The sequence below is a fragment of the Leopardus geoffroyi genome, chromosome C3 (assembly GCF_018350155.1).
Source record: "Leopardus geoffroyi isolate Oge1 chromosome C3, O.geoffroyi_Oge1_pat1.0, whole genome shotgun sequence".
Taxonomy (NCBI): domain Eukaryota; kingdom Metazoa; phylum Chordata; class Mammalia; order Carnivora; family Felidae; genus Leopardus; species Leopardus geoffroyi.
Genome location: NC_059338.1, coordinates 53369952 through 53388306, shown reverse-complemented (window position 1 = coordinate 53388306; position 18355 = coordinate 53369952). Strand labels below are relative to the sequence as shown.

Genomic DNA, 18355 nt, shown 5'->3' with positions numbered 1-18355 from the left:
GCAGCAGTAAGTGGACTGGATTGGAAGAATTAAAAGAACAGAGGAAAATGGAAGTCATTTGGTCTTGGGGAAAATAATGCAGCCCTCACCCAGGCAGTATTAACAGGCATGGGATAGAGGGAGATTGTGAAAAAAGATAGATCCTATTGTCTGAAATGGTATGTAGAGCAAGTGAAAGGCAAAGATATGAACTAGGACAAAAGACTCAGGTTTTAAGTGTAAATACCTCAGACAGTGAGGTCATTTAACAGAGAAAACACAGGAAGAGCTGGTATCAAGTGAAGAAGAATTTGTGTTGAAGAACAAAGAAGAGATGATGGAGAATCTCAGAAAGCATTTGTAAAGTAAGTCTGGAGTGATGAAGAGATAACAGCGTTAGAGATATTTTGGAATCTGTTCTCTGCAGAGAGTAACAAATGACCATCACCAATAGAATGCAGAGAAAACAAAATTCTAAGAATACAACTGGCCTACTCCTCAGTGGGCAAGAGAGGAAAGAGTGGTCAAAGTAAGCATATCTTTATAATAAGGGATCAGGAGTTTTTTTGTTTTGTTTTGAGGGAGAGAAAGCATGTATACAGGGAGAGAGAGAATCCCAAGCAGGCTCCATGCTGTCCAGAGCAGAGCCTGACATGGGGCTCGATCTCATGAACTGAGAGATCATGACCTGAGCTGAAATCAAGAGTTGGATGCTTAACCGACTGAGCCACCCAGGCGCCCCAGGAAAGTTCTATATTAAGAAATTAGTTAACAACATCATCAAACGCTAAAGAGAAATCAAGTAATTTGAGGACTGAGATGAAGCCTTTGGAATAAGAAATGGGATAAATTGCTAGTGAATGGTAAGAGTTTTAGGGGTGCCTGGGTGGCTCAGTCGGTTGAGCGTCCGACTTCAGCCCGGGTCACGATCTCGCGGTCTGTGAGTTTGAGCCCCGCGTCAGGCTCTGGGCTGATGGCTCAGAGCCTGGAGCCTGCTTCCGATTCTGTGTCTCCCTCTCTCTCTGCCCCTCCCCCGTTCATGCTCTGTCTCTCTCTGTCTCAAGAATAAATAAACGTTAAAAAAAAAAAAAAAAATTAAAAAAAAAAAAAAAAAGAGTTTTAGCCAAGTAGCATGAATAAAACACAGGGACAGCAATAGGACATAAGGATTTTAAAATACCTTAGATGTGAAAAATGAAGGTTGAGTGATTTTCAGGTCAAGGGGAAGGAGTAGGAAAAGGGCTGATAAAGTAAAAATATGCAAGAGAGGATACTTGATGAATGAGACACCATTATCACAGAGAAGAAAAAATCTGGGACCAAGAAAATGCAACTAAGGACATATGAAAAATATGAAATATATATAGAATTGCATTTCTATATGTATGTGTGTATGTATGGATGTATGGGTGAACTCAAGCTCACACATACATAGTGAGACAAAATGAGAGAACTTGAGTTTTGTCAAAGCAGATGAGAATGGTAAATACAGCATAATTTTGTGATGCAAGAAAGAGAAAACAAAAAGGATCCCAGAGTGAATTACATTCCTGGTCAAGTGAGCAGTACGGTAAAAAGTACTAAGTGTTAGTTGAAGCAATAAAGAGATAGATGGACAAGATCGTGGTCAGAAATTTAAATACTGTGTAAAAGGTCTGGAGTAACCACTCTGGGAAATTCTTGAGGAATGCAACAAAAGATAATTAAAAGAATCACTGAGCAGCACTAAGACACACATAGGACAGTCCACTTATTTTCCTTGGGTTTATTTACCTGGACTAGGGTCAATGTTTGCCAGTAGCTCCAAATGGGGTCTTAGTCGGTTCAAGTTTGCTGGATCTCCAGTTCGCTGGAGAGCAATTGTTAGTTCCTGAACACTTTGTGCAAAAGACGCTGGGGTCTGCAACTTAAAAAAGATAAATATTAACTTTCCCAAAACCAGATAATCCTTTTAAAATAAAAACTACTTAAAATATTGCAATCATTTTTGCAATTTATTACCTTTAATTTTACCCTCCCACACATTCCATGCTTTGGCTAGACTGGATTACCTGCTGCCTCAACAAAGCCTGCACTTCCCTGCATTCACAGCTTGACATACTGTAAACTCTCTTCCCTCTGATGCACATTTCTCAAATGTGAGACCTTTCTCAATTCCTCAGTTTGGAAGTAGACTCTTACCATCTTACGTTCTTAGAGCACTATTAGTTTGGCTCTTGGAGTGCTTCCAAATAACTGACATCTGGAGTCTCGAGATAAAGCTATACAATACCAAGAACAATGAAACTGAATTCCATCAAACTAGCTTGAGTTCAAGTTCTACTACTGACCAAAGATCATGACACTGGATATAACCTTTACAGACTCAATCTGAAGTCCAATTGCTATACAGACTAAATAATTTCAAAAGTCCACTCCAGCTTAAAAAAAAATCTTAGAATGGTTTGGGATTCTTGGAAGCGATCAGATTGTGTATTTTTCTAAAGCTTTATGACATACTTCTCACATTAACTCTCCTAAGATGGACACACATATGAACTTTAAGAGGGGAAATTGATTAGGTTATAGTGACTAAAGGGTCTTACTTGGAAACATTTAGCTCTCTATGTAGTTTATTAATATAGATCAGAATGGTTTCCCCACAAAAGATCACTCTTTAAAAGGTAATTTAAAAAAAAAAAGCATACATTTTAAAAAACATGAAAAATAACAGAACTATCATTTGAATGCTCACATGCCTTTATTCAATTTTTCATCTTAGCATGCTTTTTATACACTTATATAATCAGCCATTTATGAACTTATGGTTTTGGCTACCATTAATATTATAACAAAAGCATTTTTATATTGCTACCCTTTTCATTATGAAATATTTCAAAGTGTCTAATATAATGACAACACCCATGTATCCACCACCAGGACTTAATAAAAATATTTCACTGACTTTTATTTATTTTATTTTTTTTTAATTTTTTTTTTTCAACGTTTATTTATTTTTGGGACAGAGAGAGACAGAGCATGAACGGGGGAGGGGCAGAGAGAGAAGAAGACACAGAATCGGAAACAGGCTCCAGGCTCTGAGCCATCAGCCCAGAGCCTGACGCGGGGCTCGAACTCCCGGACCGCGAGATCGTGACCTGGCTGAAGTCGGATGCTTAACCGACTGCGCCACCCAGGCGCCCCTCACTGACTTTTAAAGAAATTGAATGTTATATATCAGCTGTAGAGAGTATCAGTCCTGAAATAACTAATTTTAATCGCCATGGAACGGAGTTCTGAGCAGAAAGATAGACAACTTCTTTAACAATCTGCATATGTTCTCCTTTATAAATAATGTAGCAATTTAATGCCTTTGAGCTCATAACATTTTTGAAAGTTTGGATTATTTCCTTAAAATAAGTTCCTGGCAAGAGTAAATTTGATCAAAAGACATGAATATTTTGTTTTTATTCACTGACAAATTGTTTCCCAAAAGATCTGTAATACATTTTACAAACCATCAGCAATGTATGGCAATATATGTCTCTTTGACTAATATACTAGGCAATATTTGTTATGTCACTATTTTAAAGGTGTATTTAATTATTAGTGGAGTTGAGTTCTATCCTATCAATTAAATGTATTTCCTCTTTGTGAACTGATAGTTCATGTTTCTTTGTCCACTAATTTACTATGATTATTGCTTTTCATATCACTTTTAATAAATTATCTGCACTGTCCAACACAGTAGTTATTAGCAATAAGTGGCTATTTAAGTTTAAATTAATAAAATAAAATAAAAATGTAGTTCTTCAGTTGCACACTCACATTCTGGGTGCTAAACAGCTGTGGGTGGTTAGTGATCACCAATTAGACACTGCATTTATAAAACATTTTCATTACCACAGAAAGTTCTACTGCTCTGCATGAAAAGATGCCACATACACTGCAAAGTTTGTTTACCAGTTTGTTGTAAGAAGGTCTCTGGATATTATTCGAACTATTGCTCCTGATGTGAGGGTACTGTTATAGGATAAATTATATAGTCTAGTTCACACAAAAAGGTCAACCTCCTTAGAGAATCTTTATAAAAGCAAACCAAGTTTCTCTTCAGAGGTAGATAGCTACTCCTGTAAGAGACCATTACTAAAGTTTCAAAACATTTTCATCAGTCAGCTGCATAATTTCAGACCTAGGAGTTGGAGGTAGAATTTGGGCAAAAGTATCTAGAAAAGATTTATAGGACAAAAATATATTACATTGGAAATTATGTAACAGGCAGTTGTAAAACACATTTTGCAACTGTCCTTTGACATCAATACACTACTCATTCAAAGAATCCTATCTTTGGGAACAGCCAAAAAAAAAAAAAAAAAAAAAGTGGCAGAATAGTCCGGAAAGAGTTTTTGTGGCTAAGAACATAGATTCTAGAATCACTACACCCGAGTTCAAATCCAGCCCCATCACTGATTACCTATATTACCCTGGAGAAATATATTTAACCTCTCTCTGCCTCCTTTAATAATACCTTTAAGACCTTTAATAATGCAGGTCTATTAAAAGGATTAAATGATTATCCCACGAGGCATTAGTAGGCTCTCAGTAAGTGTTAAATAGTATTATATTTAGACTACTCTTACATATTGATCTTAATTTCTGCAAATTGTGAGGTGGATTCTAATGAAAACAAGTATTTAAGGTAAAATAGTAAAAATTAATGCTATTACTGAACGTAATATGTTTACATGCTGCTTTAAGACCTTTTTTTTTTGCACTTTCATATATTTCATGTTGAATTACAACAAAAACAATTACGGTATTACCCTAGCTTTAACAAAATTAAATACAGTTCTTAAGAGTCGGCAATAATGGAGCTACTCTAGTACTCTTAGTGATCTTTATATCATAACAAAGAACAGAAAAAGTAGAAATACATTTATTGAAAATCTGATCAAACCTAGAATGATTCAATAACTTATGTGAAATTATTGTGACTGAGAATCTTAAGAAATCTCAACTTATACATCTTCCAGACCATTAAATGGCTGTTACAGGAAGACAATAAAGGCCTTTAGAAAATGGGCTTAATGATTTAACAATGATTAAAACTCAGAGAAGAAAGAAGAAAGAGAGGCAACAACAATAGAGATGGAAGACACTCAAGAATACTAAAGAGTGTAGGACAAAGCGTTAGAACACTACAGTGAAATCTTTTTATTTTTTTCTTAATGTTTTTATTTATTTTTGAAGGGAGAGAGATACAGCATGAGCAGGGAAGGGGCAGAGAGAGAGGGAGACGCAGAATTGAAAGCAGGCTCCAGGCTGCGAGCTGTCAGCACAGAGCCTGATGCGGGGCTCAAACTCACGAACCGTGAGATCATGACCTGAGCTGAAGTCAAACGCTTAACCGACTGGGCCACCCAGGCTCCCCTATGTAGTGAAATCTTATATGAATGATGTCACTTGTACATCAATTTAATTTATATGAACAAACTGGTAATGATGTGACTAGTTATGATACTCAGCTACAGATAACATAACTTGTAAGAAGAGCCTGACATATGGTATTCACTCTAACATACATTTGTTAAATAAATTACTAAATCATCAATTATCAAAACTCCAAGATGTGTCCAAGAAGTAAGGAACATAAAAGGGTCTACCTTGTCAATGATTGACTGCATATGAGACTTGTGAGACTGGTCTCCATAAAGCAATGAGGACCATTGGTCTGGTGCAATCCGTAAGCCTGCTTCCATGGCAATCTGCACTATCTGAGAGTCGTGTTCTCGCCGCAGAGCTTCATAGGTTCTAAATTCTTCCTTCAGCTGCATCAAAGAAGAGTCTTCATCACGTTTGGTGACCTAGTAAGATACACATAATCTCATGAGTCAGGTAAGAAACAAAATGAGTTTGTATTTTACATGAACACATACAGAGAACAATTTTTAATATAACAAATTTCTTTTAGCAACAATAGCAAGATAAAATGAACACACTGTTTTGCGTGTAAAACATTTCCCCCTTTATAGATGTCAAACTCTTCTGAATAGGACTTACAGAAAGAATGACTATGTGCTGGGGCAAAGTCCCAAGACTGGATAGACCTTAACACATATACAGTTTATTTAAATTGTAGGAGTGTGTATATGCATTTTCCCCCTAAACGTTTATTTGTTTAGGAGAGAGAGAGAGAGAGAGAGAGAGAATGAGCACAAGTGGGGGAGGGGCAAAGAGAGAAGGAGAGAGAGAATCCCAAGCAGGCCCCAGGCTCAGCACGGCGCCCGACATGGGGCTCGATCTCACGACCCTGGGATCGTGACCTGAGCCAAAATCAGGAGTAGGACACTCAACCAACTGAAACACGTAGACATCCCTGCATATGCATTCCTGAAAAGAAGAAAATATGTGGGGCGCCTGGCTGGCTCAGTCAGTGAGAGCATGTGACTCTTGGTCTGAGTCATGAGTTCAAGCCCCATGTTGGGTGTGGAGCCTACTTTTTTATATATACATATGTCTGTGTGTGTGTATACACGTGTGTGTCTGTGTGTGTGTACACGCGTATGTGTGTTAAGGTAAAATATATTCTACAGTATATTAGGATACAGGTGATCCTGGACTAGAATTAATTATTTTACTTTGTTTTGTTGAGCCTTTGGCCTAAACCCCACTTGAGTCAAAATGTAACGATACAACAAAAATAACAGCAGTAACTACCTCAACAAGCTTAGAGAATTCAATGAGTTAATATGTCAATATGATGGTTAATAAGTTAACACACTGACTAGCACGTGCTAAGGGCTCAATAAGTGTTAATCATTTTAATCATTAAAAGATATTATCATCATTATTATTTTGCACTTTCTGATGGTGGCCTGGACTGCAAAACTCCATGGAAAATTAAGCTAAGCACAGATTATTCATTTTTAGAATCACGCCAGCATCTGAATGGTGCTCTGTTAGGAGTACCACCTAGTTCAACGCCAAGCAAGCCCAACAGTAATAATCCACAGTTATGAAGAAGAAACATACATTGATTTTTCACAATAACTGCATGAGTATTTTTTTCTTTTTTAAAAATCATTGCTTTATTCTCGTAAGGTCTCAATTTCCTCTAGTAGAAAATTTTCATTTTTTTTCCATCAAAGAAAAACTACAGAATATGTTAGTCAAAATTTCCAGGTCACACTGACATTATATTTTAAAATGTATTCCATTCTTATTCCAAGAAAGTCTAACTTAAATTTTGTTAGCTAAGTCCGTACAAAGACCAACCGATTAAAAGAAAAATCTTGTTAAAGACTTGTTTGACTTGTTAAAGGCAAGTCAAAAGACCACATGTGTATAAGTATGTACAAAAACATACTCTCAATATAAGCTAAATATTATTAAAATGTGGAATGTTTTCTATATGATATAATAGGGTTCCCTGGACTTGGCTCTCAAAACTCTCTTTTAACTAAAAACAATCAAAGATTTCCAAGAGATGCAATGTCTAAAGTAACTCCTGGAACTGTAACTGTGCTCAGAAGGACCAGAATTACCCCAGTTTGAAAAGGTTTTTCAAATGGAAATAAAAGAGATGCTAAAAGGACATAACTAGAACACAGCTATACAGACACATATAGCTGCAAGGAGGAGGGAAAAGCTTAGAGAATTAAATGAGTTAATTTAGTTAATGTTTAATTGTTAATATTATGTTAACTGTTAATAACTGCTAATATTATATTAAATGTTAATAACTAATAGTTAATATGTTTAGTTAATTTAGTTAATATGTACTAATAGTACATTATTACCGGCAAGAGAAGAAAGCAGGCAGACAACAGAATAAAGAAACATAATCATGACTCAAGTGAAAAACTGGATTTTTTGCAACTTCCAATCTCTTTTTAATTACTATTAATACTTCTAATTAGGATTGAAAGAGGTTCACTGTAGGTATTCTAGGGTTTTTGGATCGCTTACTACTTCACAGGAGAAGGCTAGATTTCCTTTTCTTTCATTTTCTTTTTCAAGCTTGCAATACTGTATCTGTCTGGTGCTGTTAGTAGAGAACAAAGAACTCTGGAAGCAGACAGACATTCTAAAATGTATTCCAGACGACACTGTAAAATCATGTTATTACAATCATTACAACAAATGTTGAGTGATTCAGGGACAATCTGAACCAGTTGGGAGTTATTTTGGCTAGAGTTTCTCACAGTTCCAGAGGTGCTTAAGGCAAGGACAGGGTTGGGTACAAACCTGGAGTCCACAGCACATTTTCAGTATATATATATAACCTGTCTCTAGAAAGAAACTTAAGAATATTGGCATTTAGTTAGAGCTTAAAAAAAATTTTTTTTAATTAAATTGGTGTGCTTTCCTGTTGATTCTGTGAACCATTTCATCTTTCTCAGAAAATGAGAACATAGACAAGACTATATAGTAAGACGTAGGATTCTTTAGTTTGAGTGTCAGATGAGGGGATATGGTGACCAAGGAATGGGTTTCCTTATAGGCTGTATGAATTAAAACAATTTCAGAGGCATGCCTGGTTCATGAAGTACTAGTTATGTGTTGTGTCAGAAGTAAGAAGCCTTAGATGGGGCACCTGAGTGGCTCAGTCGGTGAAGCATCCGACTTCAGCTCAGGTCATGATCTCATGGTTTGTCAGTTCAAGCCCCATGTCGGGCTGGCTCTCTGCTGTCAGCGCTGGGAGCCCGCTTCGGATCCTGTTTCCCTTTCTCTGCCCCTCCCCCAGCTGCGCACACAGGCTCCCTCTCCCTCTCTCTCAAAAATAAACATTAAAAAAGTTAGAAGAAGAAGCCTTGACATTAAGAAGTCAGGAAAACAGGATGAAAAATAAATGATACATAGTGAGCACCAATGTTGGAAGCAGTGCTGATTCAATCTGGGATACAAAAGAAGAAGTCCAGCATTACTATCTACACTGAAAAGAAAATGGCAAATGGAGCTCCAGTACTGTTTTAACCCCACTGTGTATATGGAATTATAGCAGGAGCAAAGAGCCAAATAAAATTTCTTCCTGCTTCAATGACTCTCTGCTCAGACCAACTCTGCTTATAGTCTCGGCGGGGAAATGACACAGTTTAATGGTCTCTTCAAATATAAACATCTATATAAGCCTCGGTTTATGTTGTTCACTATCTAATATACAAAACTCAATGTAACAAGATTTAACTTTAATAGGATACCATCTACATTCTTGAAATGTTGAAATTTTCTGAGGGGGCAACTTTATTAAACTCAAAGATTTACTATTTAAGTTGGGGAAAAAGACAAGGTTTCCTTTCAAGCCCAAATGTAACGCTGGTTCCCTGATTCATACCTTGAAGCAGGAGGCTCTATAAAGGAGCTGGACAACATGCCCAATGCTAGTTTTAGAGGCTTGAGGAAACCGTGGCTCCAACCTTTGCACCACAAAGAGAACCAATACTTTTCTTGACAAAGCAGAACCATCTTCCAAGGCCAAGAGAACCAGCTTTAGAGCTTCCTCCTGCATTGCTAGGAAAAGTTGGGCAAAACCAGAATTTATCATATGCAAAGATAAGACACATCTATTTATTAGAAGGGCAATACTCAAAAACTTCTGCAGGTGCCACTTAATTAACGGGCAACACAACACAAAAACACAAAAAGTATTCACAGTTATACTTTCTAACTATTTTGGGGCAATTTTATACTACACTCTGTATATTTTATTTAAGAAAACAGATAAAAAATTAATACATTCAAGAAATATTTCTATCAAAATGAAAACTTTTGCCATTAAAAGTTTTAAGTGCTCTAAAAAACTGACATGGAATTGCCCAAGCCATGATCGTCAAGTGGGATATTATTTTGTAACAACAGAATATTGCAAAGAACTAGTTTTTCTACATGGCACTTACAGTTCTGACACCATACTTTTAGAATTACTGGCATAATAAATATCAAACTTTAATCACATACCTGGTCCAAGGAACTGGCAGCCCCTAGCTCTGACTGCTGCCCAGAGATTGGAGGACAGTTGCTGAGGATTTTGGTGTTGAAGAATGAGCTCTGTAACTGTTCGTTCACCTAAAGATCGAGCTGCTCTCATAGCACGAATCCTGCCTTCCTCTTCCACAAGTTGGCAGTGGACCAGAGTCACCAGCTTCCTCTGCATTGGGCGACTCAGAACACTCTGAGTAGTGCTATTCAGACCCACTCCTTTAAAAGAGAGTAAAAAGTTATTTCTAGGTTAACAATGCAGCTTTTAAGAGTCCAAAAAAATTTCCTCTGATGGGCTGACTGACTTCATGGATATGTGAACAGCTCTGGTTTCTACTAGGATATTTAAAATAAACAAGAGATAAAATGATATAAATAAAAGCCTCATTTTCATTTTAAAAATATACAAAAGTTGTTATATCATGTAAAAATAATATTCATTGTAACATTAAATATATTATTATTCATCACAACCATGGAGGGACAAAATTAATAATTAATTTAAGACCCAAATCTTGAGGTCATAACAATTCTGGCATATTATTTCATAACAGTTAATTTTATGTTCCTATTGAAACAATAAGCCATAATGGCAAGGCGGTAACAGCAACTTCCAAGTTTATTACATTCTCTATGGCACATCATATAAAACTGAAAAGAAGGCAGACAATCCAGAGTTGTCAAATGGCGGGGAGCCCTCCTGAAACCACTAGTATATTCACACTTACTTTTGCAACTCATTCAAATGTTTCTAACATCACATAAACTTTAAATTCATCTATTGGAATGGTTTGTAATGACATTATTTAGTACTAGTGGGTTTGACTTACAATAAATAAGTAAATTTCATTAACATTCACTTACACCCCACCATTTTTATGGTAAGAAAAGCATCTTTCATAAACATTTATTTGGCATGGATAGTTGCATCTGATTCACCTCTAGCACTGCTGAGTGGTTTCAGGTACAATGCTAATTCTTCTACACATTTCTTGGCTTCCTCATAATGCTTTGTATCTTCAACCCCACTACACAGAGTAATGGGCTGCTGCTCAGGGACCTTGAGGTCAAAAAAAAGGTCTGTATGAGTGCACACTAATTAATTAAACAAATGTCTTATTAAGTATATTTTATGCACTGCTACTCTAACAGTGGTAACATCAAAACTCCCACTAAATTTACTGAAGCCTTTCAAAAGACCTTTTCTATACTAACACACTAAATTTAATGCATTATTTTCGTTTTATAATCGCTTTACTGAAACATAATTTGTATACCATGTAGGCGACCCATTTAAGATATATAATTCAATGGTTTTTAGTATATTCACAGGTGTGTAACCATTACAATTTTAGAACATTTTCATCATCCCTCCAAAGAACACCATACTCTTAACTGTCACCCCTCCTATACTTCCTCCCAACTCCCCACCAACCATAAGAAAATACTAATTGGCTTTCCGTCTCTTGTGGATTTGCCTATTTTGGACGTTTCATGTAAACAGAATCATAGAGTCGTGCAGTAACTTCCAAAGTGACTACACCACTTTGCATTCTCACCAGCAATAAGAGTTTCTGTTGCTCCACATCCTCACCAGCATTTGGTGCTGTCAGTGTTTTGGACCTTGAAGCTATTCTAACTGGTGTGTAGCAGCATCTCGTGGTTTTAATTTGTAATTCCTTAGTGGCAAATGACGTCGAGCAACTTTTCATCAGCTCATTTGCCATCCGTGTATCTTCTCTGGTGAGGCGTCCAGATCTTTGCCCATTTTAAAATTATGTCCTTTTTATTATTGAGTTGTAGGAGTCTTTATTACATCTGAGACACAACTTTTAGATCTATGAGTTACAATTATTTTCTCTCATTCTGTGAGTTGTTCTTTCACTCCAATGGTGTCCTTTGAAGGACAAAGTTTTAAGTCTTCAGTTCAATTTATCCTTTATTTCTTGTACTTTTCGTGTCCTATCTAAAAAAACCTCACTTCCTATTCTAAGGTCACAAAGACTTATGCCTATATTTTCTTTTAAGAGTTCTGTAGTTTTAACTTTTACATTGGTTCATTTTGGGTTAATTTTTGTAGATGGCGTGAAGTAGGGGTCCAAACGGATTCTTGTACACATTTGGATATCCAAGTTTTCCCACCACCATTTGTTGGAAAAACTGTCCTTTCTTCACTGAATGATCTTTGCAATGTTGTCAAAAATCGTTTCGTATGTGTGAGTTTATTTCTGGGCTCTATTTTACTGATCTAAATGTTTGTCTTTATACCAGTATCACACTGTCTTCATCACTATAGCTTTGCAGTTTCAAAATCTGGAGTGTGATTCCTCCGACTTTGTTCTTTTTCAAGATTTTTTTGACTATTTTTTGGTCCCTTCTGATACCATATAAATTTTAGGGTTTTTTGTTGTTGTTGTTTGTTTCTTTTGGAAAAAAAAAAAACAAAAACACCACCACACATTGGGACTTTGACAGAGCTTACACTGAATTTGTAGATTTCTTTGGGTCTGCCAATCTAGGAACATGCAATGTCTTTCCGTTTGTTTATGTCTTCTTTAATTTCTTCCAACGTTTTGTAGTTTTCAGTGCATAAGCCTTTCACCTTTTATTCCCAAGTATTTTATTATTTTGATGCTGCCGTAATGGAATTGTTTTCTTAGTTTCCTTTTGTATTGTTCATTGTTAGTGTATAAAAACACAACTAATTTTTGCATGTTGCTTTTATATACTGCAACTTTGCTTAATTCACGCATTAAGTCAACAGTTTTTTAATGGAACTCTTTAGGGCTAAAATAGTGGCTACTATATATTAAAATGCCCTATCCTCAAATTTCATAAACATTAGTTGTTTCAGGTAAGGTATGACATAGTCTTACTCATTTTGCAGAAAGGAGTTCATCTTTAGACAACTTCATGAAAAAAAGCAAGCCTTGGTTATTTGCTATTTAACATTTATTTATTTTTGAGAGACAAAGAGAGACAGAGAATGAGCAGAGACAGAGGGAGACACTGAATCTGAAGCAGGCTCCAGGCTCTAAGCTGTCAGCACAGATTCCGACGCGGGGCTCAAACCCATGAACCATGAGATCATGACCTGAGCCAAAGTCAGTTGTTTAACCGACTGAGCCACCTAGGTGCCCCCTTGGTTATTTGCTATTTAAAAAAAAATAGTGTATTTCTAAAATTATTATCCCTATTAAGTCCATTTTTTAAAAATGTTTCCAAAATGTGATAGCAGGATTTTCAAAATAAAAAGATAAATGATTATGAAATGAAAAATTAAGTACAAGAAGAAAAAGGATCAACTGCACTTTCCCTTTTGACAAATATCTTACAGTGTTGGTGACATCACAAGAGAGGTTTATCAATAAAAGAAGTTTTCTTTTTGAATAAACTACTCTATTCTCTTTATCTCCAACATACGTAATATCAACCTTTCCTACATTTTAGCAGTTTACATCAAGACTGATCTAGAAAATATTAATGGGGCCAGATCCAAAGTTCTAGTATATCTATTCGGAAAAATGACTTATGATAAATATATGGCATTTCAGACTCAAACCATGCAAATTTAGCAAGGGATTACTTAAGTAACTATCTAGCTTCCAAAAACTCACCTCCCTTGACTTTGTGAAATCTTCTGAGGATACTACTGATCTCTACTTTGAGAATACTGAGAGAAAATTTTCAGAATATTACCATCAGAACTGCCAGACTTACTTTTACCTTTATTTAGGTAGCTGGGGATATATTTCCTCCTACTCTAGAAAAATGATTCCCAAAGGCTATGCACTCTACAGTTTTTGTCACCTTCTTCATCTTTCATTTGAGTAGTGTCTACTAAGTAAAATTATCTGAAGTAGCTTCACTTCTCCTATTTAGTAAAATGCAATGGTTTTTATGAGTAATATTTTCCTCAATATTAAGAGGTCCTTTAAAAAAAAAACAAAAAAAGAAGGGGAATCTGGGTGGCTCAGTTGGCTGAGCGTCCAACTCTATTTCAGCTCAGGTCATGATCTCACAGCTGTGTGATCAAGCCCCATGTTGAGCTCTGCACTGAGCCTAGAGCCTGCCTGGGATTCATTCATTCATTCATTCGTTCGTTCGTTCTCTCTCCCTCCCTCCCTCCCTCCTCCCCCTCTGCCCCACACATCCTCCCTCTCTCTCTCTCTCTCTGTCAAAAAATAGTCCTTGTGATTTGCCTCTTAGGTTTCTCTAGTGATCTCAATAGCTAAGATTGTTGAGAAAGGCTGACCACCAGATTAAATGACTGTTATGACAGAGGAACACTGCACTACAACAATAAATCTCCCAACACACTAAAATAAAGGGTCTGCACGGTACTGAACAGAACTTTATTTAGATAGAAGGCAATGTTGCCCAATTTGAATTCAACAAGTTTCTCTTAAGAGGAAAACACATACACTCAGAGATTAAAAAGAATAAGTCACCCATCTTACCTGAGCACCCACTAGCTGCAGCAATGCTGAGTTCACGGGGAGGAGCTCAATGTCTGTATTGATAGTGGTCTGGTCAAATGGGCAAGCCTTGCGGTGGAGTTTATTCAGGCACATCTTGCAGACAGTATGGCCACAACCCAAACTGATGGGCTTTCGAATTGTTTCATCGAAAGTCTGAGTGCAAATTGGGCAGGAGAGGAAATCCGTCCACTGTGGAGCTTGTACAGGCATTGTTACTGGAGTTACAATTCACTAACACACACACAAACACACACACACACACACACACACACACACACACACACACACACAATAATCTAAAGCAAAGATTCCACTGGAATCAAAATCTTTGAAAAAAGTTTTTTTTTTTTTAAATATCTTCTGTAGATACAGTCAGCACATAGTGTGAAATATAACCTGGAAAACAAACAGAAAAAAAAAAAAAGAAAAAAATTAGTGTGTTTTCCTTTTCAATTAAACTGCATTCACACTCTATTACCTACAATCTTTTATACCACATTTATATCACTATGGTCCACTGTTTTGCACTTCCATAGAATAAAGTCATAATAAAACTTCTAGTCTCATCTCCTTGCTGTAGAGATGTGGAGTGGACCCCAGGAAGATAAAATAACTTGCCCAAGGTAACAAATGAAGTTAGTAACAAGGTTAGATCCAGGATCTAAATCTCGCAAATTTATCTAAGTCTACGATTGTTTTATATTTAAGAATTAGCCTTTTTAAAGTGGCTAATAATATTGTTTCTTGAGCTGCATACCAGTTACATGAATCTGTTCAGCTGTGAGCATTTATCAAGCTCTACACTTATGATATGTACACGTCTGTGTATGTTATACCTCAAGACAGAGTTTTTAAAAATTGGCCTAAAATTAAAACTACCTCAAAATATTTTGTCATCAAATTGGGTATCAGATAACAAAGAGTCTGTGAAATTTTTAAAACTCTTTTTAAGGGTTTTAGACACCGTTAAGAATTTTATTTACCAGTAGTTAGTTACCTTTAAGCCCCTGCTATGGCCTATACCTGTTGCTATAGTGTGCAGTGTTAGAACAACTGCATAGTTACAATTATTTACTTCAAAAGATTTTTTTAAACTCTCAGATTAATGGTACAACAATTATAGTTCAAATTTCATTTCCTACCCTCTTTTTTGGCAGAAGATAAAAGCCAAATTGACTTATCACCTGTGTCTAACAGAAATTTTTTTTATATATAAAATTCAACCTAAAACTTACAGCACATTTAAATAATATGTACTATTTATCTAACTGTAGTTTCTAAAAATGAGAATTGATGTACAGAAGTAACAGTATCACAAGTTGTTAAAGATTTGATTATGCTCAAGAGAGACTGCTTACAAAGATGAAAACAATTAAGCTGTAATTAACTAGGAAAGTAAATTATCTATATACCTTATTCTTTGAGCATTACATTTACTTCTTGCTTTATTGAAATAACTCAACCTTAAATGCAAGCCCATTATTGATGACAGAACAGTTTTCATTAGGTATGTTAAAAATTTATCCATTCATTCAACAAATATTTACTAAGCACTACTATGTGCCAGACTGAATTGCTAGGGAAACAGTGAAACAGCAAATCATAATATCTGCCTTCTGAGTAATCTTAGCTTTGTTTGTGTTTTTGCAAAGGTGCTATAAGATATAGTTTACCAAGTTAATTTCATGTTCAGGATCTAAAATTAGAGTTATCTGCATGTGTGTTAAAATAGCCCTTGCAATAACAAGAATGGGCAAAGAAATAGTTCATTTTTATTTTATTTTATTTATTTTGAGAGAGCATGCTGTGTGCATGCATGCAAGCAGGTGAGAGGCAGACAGAGAGAGGAGAGACAGAATCCCAAGTAGGCACCATGGGGCTGGATTTTATAAACCATAAGATCATGACCTGAGCAGAAACCAAGAGTCAGATGCTCAACAGACTGAGCCACCCAGGCACCCCAAGTTATCTGCATGTGTGTTGAAATGACCCTTGCAATAACAAGAATGAGCAAATAAAGAAATTACTCACATTTTGATTTCTATAATGTTTTAAAGATAAAAACTTCTAATACAATAGATTTAATCAAATACATTGAGTAGCTACAAGTATGATTATAATAAATTATTACTACTTAATAAACTGAAACTCCTCTGGAATGTTAAAAAAGAAAATACAGTATCTAATTATTCACTTGTAGACTCAAATGCTAGATTTGTGCATTGGCTTGCAGAATGCTCAAAAAAAGGGGTAAATTTTTAGAGAAGACATAATGTTCAGAAAAGGAACTGAATATTAGTTATAAATTGCTTGCTGAACCTGATTAAGCGGATAAAGCATCACTCACATAAACTTTTCTATAGATTAGCATGGCAACATATATCAATGCCTGCAAAGAATCTGATCCTGTTAATCTCTGCAAAGAGAGTTTAATGGTTCCTTCCTTTTTACTAGTATGGCTTTCTAGACAACTTAAAACTTGTTCATCTTAAAGTATAGGTAAAACAAAGCACTTAATTCTCTCAAACACTATACACTACACAAACCCCCAAAGGGCACAAAATATAGTAAGATGTTGGGGCATCTGGGTGGCTCAGTTAGTTGAGCATCTGACTCTTGATTTCAGCTCAGGTCATGATCCGGGGGTCATGGAATTAAACTCCAGGTCGGGCTCTGCGCTGAGTGTGGAAATTGCTTAAGATTCTCATTCTTTCTTTCTCTCTCTCTCTCTCAAATAAATGTATAATAAATGTTTTTATACCATGTCATAACTTTTACTATGAATACAGCTATTTGCCACATACTATGCTAAACGCCTTACACAGAACACATAAAAGGTAGGTAATTACTGTTATCCCATTTTACAGATATGAGAAGTGGAAGTTTAGAGAGGCTGAGTAAGATAAAAAGAAATAGAGCTAAGATATTAACCCAGATGTTCTGGCACAAAACCCAAACTCTTAACCAGATCACCATTCACAAATAAAAGGTTAAATATAATGTAGGAACAAACTACTTGCGATTTCATTCAAAAACCAATGCCACAAAGCTGCATTCCCTAATACTAACTTCACAGTAATTCTGCTAAACTTACTGCCAAATCTATGGTCAGGTCCTTGTTCTAATCTCATTTGTCTTCTCAGTGAGATACGAAACAGACAACTACTAAATCCCTGCTTCTTGAAACCATCAATGAAACACATTCCCCTCATCTTTTCTAACTCGCTGGCTGTTTTTGATCTCTTAAACTCCTAAATGCTGGAATCATCAGGTCTCTATTTTGAGTTTTCACATCATTCTCCAGCCAAAATCCTGAAAAAGCTTTCTATTATATTTAGAATAAAATCTGGATTTCTTATTCTTGTTTACAAAACCCTAAATGATATGACCTGTAATTATTTCTCCAACTTCATTTTCTAACACTTATCCTCACCTTAGTATGTTAGTACTAGGTATTCTCTCTATCTAATCTTTGAATTGGATCGCACTCTTCATCACTTAGATGCCACCAAAAATGTCACATCCTCCCTGGCCACTTAAAACTCTAAATCAGGGGCGCCTGGGTGGCGCAGTCTGGTTAAGCGTCCGACTTCAGCCAGGTCATGATCTCGCGGTCCGTGAGTTCAAGCCCCGCGTCGGGCTCTGGGCTGATGGCTCAGAGCCTGGAGCCTGTCCGATTCTGTGTCTCCCTCTCTCTCTGCCCCTCCCCCGTTCATGCTCTGTCTCTCTCTGTCCCAAAAATAAATAAACGTTGAAAAAAAACAAAAAACAAAAAACACAAAAAAAACTCTAAATCATTCTATAGTCCATCACTGTACTTAAATTCTCTACAAAACATTTACATTATCTATGTTACATTTCTCTTCTTATATTTTTATTTGCTTACTCAATATCTATCTAATATTAGAATATAGACTCCACAAGAGCTGAGATCTAAT

At 36.1% G+C, this 18355-nt stretch overlaps 1 protein-coding gene across 3 annotated transcripts in view; it reads right to left on the bottom strand.

Annotated features, from left to right (window-relative positions):
- Positions 1–18355, bottom strand: part of RC3H1 (ring finger and CCCH-type domains 1) — an 88283-nt gene that overhangs the window by 36131 nt on the left and 33797 nt on the right. For all 3 annotated transcript variants that reach the window (XM_045452861.1, XM_045452859.1, XM_045452860.1), the window contains exons 2-7: positions 14397–14813; positions 10876–10996; positions 9916–10155; positions 9293–9468; positions 5622–5822; positions 1753–1885 (exon numbers count right to left, since the gene is read on the bottom strand). In XM_045452861.1, the coding sequence (XP_045308817.1) occupies positions 1753–1885; positions 5622–5822; positions 9293–9468; positions 9916–10155; positions 10876–10996; positions 14397–14627 (1102 nt within the window). In that variant the 5' untranslated portion in view covers positions 14628–14813. The remainder of the gene's footprint in view (positions 1–1752; positions 1886–5621; positions 5823–9292; positions 9469–9915; positions 10156–10875; positions 10997–14396; positions 14814–18355) is intronic.